This window comes from Schistocerca cancellata, chromosome 1 (assembly GCF_023864275.1).
Source record: "Schistocerca cancellata isolate TAMUIC-IGC-003103 chromosome 1, iqSchCanc2.1, whole genome shotgun sequence".
NCBI classification, from domain to species: Eukaryota; Metazoa; Arthropoda; class Insecta; order Orthoptera; family Acrididae; genus Schistocerca; species Schistocerca cancellata.
The window spans coordinates 901,189,241-901,197,512 of NC_064626.1; the positions used below are offsets into that span (position 1 = coordinate 901,189,241).

The 8,272-nt window shown below is 37.7% G+C and overlaps 1 protein-coding gene across 1 annotated transcript in view; it reads left to right on the top strand.

The window, feature by feature from the left end:
* The window catches only part of LOC126190882 (nucleosome-remodeling factor subunit NURF301), a 289,288-nt gene extending 282,058 nt beyond the window's left edge, over positions 1-7,230 (top strand). Inside the window, exon 39 of the mRNA XM_049931491.1 lies at positions 5,918-7,230. Coding sequence (XP_049787448.1) covers positions 5,918-6,120 — 203 coding nt within the window. The 3' untranslated portion in view covers positions 6,121-7,230. The remainder of the gene's footprint in view (positions 1-5,917) is intronic.
* The last annotated feature ends 1,042 nt before the right edge of the window (positions 7,231-8,272 follow it).

Below are 8,272 nucleotides of genomic sequence, written 5' to 3' on the forward strand. Positions count from 1 at the left end.
GAGATCAGGGCTGTGAATCCAAAATTAGTCATAAAAATTATAACTAAACACAGTAAAAACTTCAGGAGATTCTGTTTACAAAACAGATACTTTAAATCAGTTGGTCCTATATCTTTTTCTTTCAAAAGAAAGTCTGGCATCTTTTTCTTTCAAAAAAAGCATTCTTCTTTCATCTCTGACATGATTTGTTAATGTGAAATACGATTTGGAGTCCACATTCAACTGTACATCTCCCTGTGCCTAGCTGGGTAAGTCAGTTCAAAAATTGGAAGTGCGCACAGGAATACTATTTTCAGTGAGACCATGCTTAGTAAATGATTGTGGTGTTTAAATGAATGTTCCAAATTGACAGCAGCTTTGTTTTATTTGTTATCCATATATACGAGGGCCGTTCAGAAAGTAACCTCCGGTTGATTTAAAAAAATACACCAAGTTAAATAAAAATATTTTAATATATACATCTTACAACTACATTTTTGCACTATTTTTCTACATAGTCTCCATAGCGATTGAGGCACTTATCGTATCTCTTCACAAGCTTTGAAATTCCTTCTGCATAAAAATCACCCGCTTGTGCCTGGAACCAGCCTGTGACCGCATCTTTGAGCTCTTCGTCGTCATCAAACCGCTGTGACCCGAGCCATTTCTTCAAATGCATGAAGAGGTGATAATCACTTGGCGCCAGGTCTGGGCTGTAAGGTGGATGGTTGATAACGTCCCACTTGAAGGACTCAAGAAGGGCCGTTGTTCTGCGAGCAGAGTGAGGACGGGGGTTATCGTGCAAAAAAATGACACCGGAAGTCAGCATACCACGGCGTTTGTTCTGTATAGCCCGTCGTAACTTTTTTATTGTTTCACAGTACACGTCTTGATTAATGGTCGTACCACGTTCCATGAATTCAACCAACAACACCCCTTTGGCATCCCAAAACACCGTTGCCATCAGTTTTCTGACAGAAAAATCTTGCGAGGCTTTTCTTGGTTTGGTAGGCGAATTCGAATGTGCCCACATCTTTGATTGTTCTTTTGTCTCAGGGTTCACGTACTTAATCCAGGTTTCGTCACCGGTCACGATTCTGTTTAACAATGGTTCTCCTTCGTCCTCATAACGTGACAGAAAGTCTAATGAGTTTTGTGGTGGTCGGTAAGAATTTTGGGCACCCATCGTGCTCAGAACTTACGGTAACCCAATCTTGCTGTCACTATCTCGTACAAGAGAGTCTTAGAAATCTGTGGAAAACCAGTAGACAACTCCGACATTGAGAAACGTCGATTTTCACGAACTTTTGCATCAACTGTCTGAACGAGTTCGTCAGTCACCAATGATGGTCTACCACTCCTCTCTTCATCATGAACGTTTTCTCGTCCACTTTTAAATAAACGTACCCATTCACGGACAACTCCTTCACTCATAACTCTTGGTCCGTACACGGCACAAAGCTCACGATGAATAGCTGCTGCAGAATATCCTTTGGCTGTAAAAAACCTTATGACAGCACACACTTCACATTTGGCGGGGTTTTCTATTGCAGCACACATTTCAAACTGCCACAAAAACTAAACTAGCGCAGGTACGACGTTCACTCGACCACGGCTTGATGCCGACTGACCTGTTGAGTGCGTGAACGCACAGATGGCGTCGCTACTCCCCCCACAACCCACACTGTGACCGATCGGAGGTTACTTTCTGAACCGCCCTCGTATAATAAAAAACCTGTGTTATGGGTGCATTTATATACGTATGTATGTTTCACATCACCTCCTAAACCACTGGACTGATTTCAGCAAAACTTTGTAAGGTTCTACACATTTCACTTACTGGCCGGAAAGAGTCACTGTGGTGTTAAGAACCTCCTACCTACCAAAGGGGTGGGGATGGGGGTGAAAAAGCAGTGTAGCCCACGGCGCACGCATACCCATGATTTATACATCCATTATTTGAGAATGAGAGCACTTAGTGACTTGTAACAAATTTTACACATAATTTCAAACCTGTATGGACTTTTGCTTGTTCACCAACCCTACAAAAAGATGAATCACTTACTACATTTTCGCAGTTCATGCAGTACAGCAATTGCATGAAGCAGGATGTCATAATTTATTACATCTTTATTAGTAACCACATTCGCGATGCATTTTGAAGATTGTATTTATAAGTACCAACAAAATGATATCATTATATGATATGTAGTTCGAGAGATACAAAGTCATAAACACCGAGGTGCATGAAAAACTTCCGCGTCATGCTTGATGTTTAACTTTATATGCTGTTGAATTTACCTACAAAAATACATGAAAGTGCTGGGCAAAATTCGCTAGAGATGTGTGTGAAATATATATGATGTGCTTATGTGGGCGAAGCTACGGGTAAAAGCTCATAATAAATTCCTGGAACTATTTCAGGCAAATTTGGTACCCAAATCACTTACAATCTAGAAAGAAATATGGGACAGTAAGAATCACCAACCTCCTATGGGAGTGGGGTGATAATGTGGAGAGAGAAGGGGAGAGGAGGAGATGAACTGACAGAGAGATGGAAAGAAGTGATGGTCAAAGTTGGGGGAAGAGACAGACAGGCAGTGATGGGGAAGGAGATGATAGACACAGATGGGTGGGGGGGGGGGGAGAGGAGATAAACAGAGAAAGAAAATAGGAGGAGATGGACAAAGAGAGGGGGAAGGGGGAGATGACAAAGAGAGGGGAAGAGGGGGAAGGGGGAGATGACAAAGAGAGGGGGAAGGGGGAGATGACAAAGAGAGGGGAAGAGGGGGAAGGGGGAGATGAACAGTGTGTGGGGGTGGAAAAGGGTGGCAGAGGGTGGGGGAGGTGGTGGTCATGGGGTGGGGGCGGCAGGAGAAGATGGACAATGATTGGGGCTGGAGGAGATGGACTAATAGAAGATTGGAATAAATGCATACCTAGACAATGCTGGTTATTCGGCTAGTAAATTTACAAAATATAGCTAATAACTGGCATTCAGATGTAGTAAAATCACTCTTTCAGCGCAATTAGAATGTATATGGAATCAGTGACAGCGCGTTTAAACATATTTGTAATTTAATACTGTCAGTTACAGGTTTTGTTATGCTACTGTAGTTCATTTAGTAACTGCGTTTTTCAAGTTGTGGGAATTCATCATCAGTTTCTGAAACCCTTAAATTTCAGCAAGTGAAGAACTGTAATTCTGATTGGCATTTTGAGCTGCCACCCTAAGGTACAATATCGAATTCTCACACACATTGTACGTCACCTGTCCTCTTTATTTTTTTTTTTTTTTTTTTTTTTTTTGGGTGGGGGGGCACTTAACCTATTACTGTGTTACTGTGACCATTTATGAATTTATGAAAATACGTATCATGTGGAATTGATAGATGTAGATAACATCAAGATTTGCATGAGAATTCTACATTATAGCACAGTTTAAGATATACAGTTGCAACCCTCATTGCTGTGAAAATTGCCCATAGTGGCAAGAAATCCAGCCATAAAATTAATGTTTGTTTTTAATTATTTTCTATTTACTTAACAAAATAATTATTATAGTTTTCCATTCCAAGCATTAGTAAATGATCAAGGGACATGGATGATCATGAAATAAATACTTTTGAATGTGTATATAATTGCAGCGTACTCCAGTTAAAGTAAGAGAATATAAACATATATTTCATGCATGAGAAGCATATTTTTCTGTTGCTATTCTTTTTTTATCATGACAGGCACTTCCTTTACAGTTAGCAACTTTATATGGAAACTAATGATTTTTACATTCTTACACTTCAGTTGTCTTCCTGATACACAGATATTTATGTAAATGTAATTATTTTTGCTTCAAAAGCAAATACGTTGAATATTCTTCCCATAAGTGGCTCAGATGGAACATCAGTTGTGGAATTAGTTTCTTTTGTGTTGAGAAAAAATTTTATTGCTTTTGATTTTTTATTATGTTTGTGTGGTTTTCCCTTCCACTACAGGTGTGGTGGTTTATTTGGTATGTTAAATAATGCAGGTGTTGCATTCCACATAAATTTCTTAGGTTCCACATTCACTTACTTGACAAGCTATTTATTGTTCTTAGAAGAAAATAAAATTTAGGAAACTAAAAAAGGACAAATGTGGTGGGTATTGCAGATTTTGGTGACACTACATATGCTCCCTATTGTAAAAACTGTTACAAATATAAAAGATACTACTTGCACCCGTCCTATATTGTATACATAAGTGAAGCTGTCTGACCACTGGGAGCACTGCTGTCACAGTGTATAACAACAAGGAGCAGAAGTGTTGTGACTGTATGTGTTAGACTGTGATCGTACCAAGCAAGGGCTGGACCAAACACAAATTCACATCACAAATGTTTGTGAAAAACCTTAATATTTAGTAGCTTGACTAGTTATTTTTGTCAATTTTTGAAATGTAAGGAGTGTGATATCTTATGATCTTCCAAACAACACAATTCAAAGTTCATAACCAGAATAGTAACTGGTCACAGATGTACAGAACTAAAATATATTTAACTATACATACTTATGGGACTCAAACATAACTAAGATTCATTCTATCCAGAGAGTGCAGAAAGTCGAACATTCTGCTGGAGGGAATTGACACCATGAATCCTTCAGGACTGTCCATAAATCTGTAAGAATATGGAAGGGTGAAAATCTCTTCTGAACAGCACATTGCAAGGCATCCCGGATATGCTCAATAATGTTCAAATCTTGGGAGTTTGGTGGCTAGCGGAAGTGTTTAAACTCAGAAGAGTGTTCCTAGACATGCTCTGTAGCAATTCGGGACTTGTGGGGTGTCACACTGTCCTGCTGGAATTGCCCAAGCCTGTCGGAAACCACTTTGAACATGAATGGATGTAGGTGATCAGCCAGGATGCTTACATATGTGTCACCTGTCGGAGTTGTATCTAGATGTATCAGGGGTCCCATATCGCTCCACTTGCACGTCCCACACAAATTACAGACCCTCCACCAGCATGAACAGTCCCCTGCTGACATACAGTGTCCATAGATTCATAAGGTTGTCTTCATACCCGAACACATCCCTCCGCTCAATACAATTTTAAATGAGACTCTTCCGAGCAGGCGATATGTTTCCAATCATCAACAGTCCAATGTTGGTAAAGCTTTGTGTCGTGCAGTCATCAAGGTTACACGAGTGGGCCTTCGGCTCTGAAAGCCCATATCGATGATGTTCTGTTGAGTGGTTTTCATGCTGCCACTTGTTGATGGCCCAGCATTGAAATCTGTGGCAATTTGCGGAAAGGTTGCACTTCTGTCACATAGAACAATTCTCTTCAGTCATCATTGGTCCCGTTCTTGCAGGATCTTTTTCCGGCCACAGTGATGTCGGAAATTTGATGTTTTACTGGATTCCTGATATTCACAGTACATTCGTGAAATGGTCATACAGGAAAATCCCCACTTCATCACTACATCAGAGATACTGTGTCCCATCACTTGTTCGCCGACCATATCACCACGTTCAAACTCGCTTAAATTGTGATAACCTGTCATTGCGCCAAACACTTGTTGACATATATAGGCGCTGCCAACCGCAGCACCACATTCTGCCTGTTTACGTATCTCTGTATTTGAATATGCATGCCTATACCAGTTTCTTTGGTGCTTCAGTGTATTTTATTTATTTATTTCTGTCTTTTCTTTTAATTTTACTTTGATGAGTTTTTGTAGAATATGCAGGTCTCTTAATTTTTACTCTTCCACAACAAATTGCCCCTAAGACAGTGAACTCTGTTTGTGTTAGTGGAAATCTTAATCTTGAATTTATTTACATTTTGAATAAAGCGTTAAATGCCAAGTAATGGGATTTGTTTTGTTGTTAAGTTGTTACTTTTTTTATGTTTTCAGGTACATGCTGTTGGTTCTAATTTATTTGTTTATGTTTCCAGATCTCCAGACAATAGAACTTAGGATAAATGAAAAATCGTACAAGAAGTTAAGTGAATTTATTGGTGACATGACAAAAATATTTGACAATTGCCGGTATTATAATCCAAGAGAATCGCCATTCTTCAAATGTGCAGAATCACTTGAAGCATATTTTGTACAGAAAATAAAGTGTCTACGTGAAAAACTTGTTGAAAACAAGTAATGTGTAGTGAAGTGTACATTTGTGAATATTTTCATTAAATAAAGCTAGTTCCTGAAAACTTTTTTTAAAAAAATGTAAATTAAAGAACTATGAGAAAAGTTTGAATATTAGTGTGATTTTCGTAAGTCTTTGTGTGAATAAACATTTATTGTAATATTTGGTAGGAACTGAGGCTTAGTGTTGTATGTAAGTCGCTCTGTAGACTGCTATGGACAGTGAAACTGTTTTAATGAGATTTTTTTCCATTATGACAAATTTTACGTGTTGTAAGTAGTGTATACTGTGGACTGAAATCGTCCATTGAAAATGAGAAGCTGATGTAAGTGTGTAAATTACATTGTACAGTCACGTATGAATGGTTGTAAGTGTGTTGTACATAAAGAGATACTAATATGGATAAAAATGTTCCATTTATTGGAATTGCCACAATCATTCATATTTGTATATAGATATATGTTTATGTCTGTGCAGGTGTGTACATGTAATGTGCTAGCACTGTAATCATTTGCATAATGGTACACCATTAGTTGATTATTCACTGATGGATGAGGGTCTCACATACTAGGTGTGTCACTAATGTCTCCTTAAGCAGAAAATATATGTGTTGTGTATCAATTCTGGACAAAAGTGTTATGTTTGTCAACATTTTCAGAATGTTATAATAGATGATGTGCTTCTATGATCAGTTGTGTTGTTTTTAACAGCAACTTGACAATGCTACAAATATTTTGAATAGATTAACCATTTCTGGTCAATTGTGAAACAGTTTAAATTCTAATTCAGTTCTGTGTTTGAACGAAATGAAAAATTAATTTTCCCGAAAAGTTTCATCTTTGATGACTCATTTTGTCAGGTTTAGTACATTGGGGAGGGAAGTGGCCACCGTAGAGCAACTTTGAAATATTAATTCTCCCATCAGATGTTAAAGAGTGTTATTGGCACTTACTGTATTGCTTAAAAACATTCAAATGTACCAGTTATTGTTAGGTACTACAGTCAGCAACAATAATGAGCTTCCTGATTATTTTTCAATGTTTATAGTAATTATTTGTGTTACAGAGTGATATGATCGTAGAACAGCTGCCAAAATATATGATCGTTTTATGTCAATCTTCAGATATCTAAATACCTCTTACCTTACCTTTGTTCTTTTGTTCTGCTGTCAGATAATTTTCGAAGGACATGAACTAAAGTTACACCACATTATAACTTATTTTTATTGTACAGATATCTCACACAGTTCAGCATTCCTGTGTTCTTTTAATGTTATGTTCTATGTCCTTTGCATGTACCTGAAAATTATTATTTTTAATAAACATGTTTCATATCTGAGAATAAATATCATGCTATGCCTATATGGTCTGTTAGAATGCCAGCAAGTCCCTTTGCTAATAAAAACTAGATTAAAATGAAATTTAATTAAATACTTTGATCACATACCGTTCCTTATTTAAATATGGATTCACTTTCTTGGTGTTAACAGTCACGTAGTTTGATATATTGTTTGACTTATTTATGTTATAATGCATTGTGATGCTGAACATACCTGTTGATTCTTCACAAATGTAACAAATTTTCAGTGCCTCAATTACACCATACTGGTCATTTGCATATAAAGTTGTGTACAGATTGGCACAAAGCAAATGCTTTTCATAGAACAGCAATTCAGTTGATTTCCCAGTGCAAAAGTATTTTATTGAACATAAATATAAATGCAGTCTTTGTATAAAATGATTATGTTAATCCATTGTAAAGGCTGTGTCCACCTTGTACATGTCTGGACCCTATTCTCAAAACTCTGTTTCATATGTATTGCCATATGTTTTTTTACATGTGCATTCTTTGCAAGTGGTACTTTTTCAGCCTGTGTTTTGTACAGTTATTTTGAACTTAGTCTTAAGTATGACACACCCTACCCCCTCCCCCAGAGTGAAATCAGACAGAGGTTGAGTGTGAGCCTGGGAACATTGCCTGCAGGTAAAATTACATAATGAAGAAACATTTTTCAAACAACTTAAAGATTTTGAATGTACGAATGCATGCTTTCGCAGTTATATCTGTTGATAAAACATTCTCGGGTTTCAAGCCCCGTCAAGTGATTTACTGCCCACGAGCTTGCAGAAGAAATCTCCTCTGCCATTGTCAAGTGGAT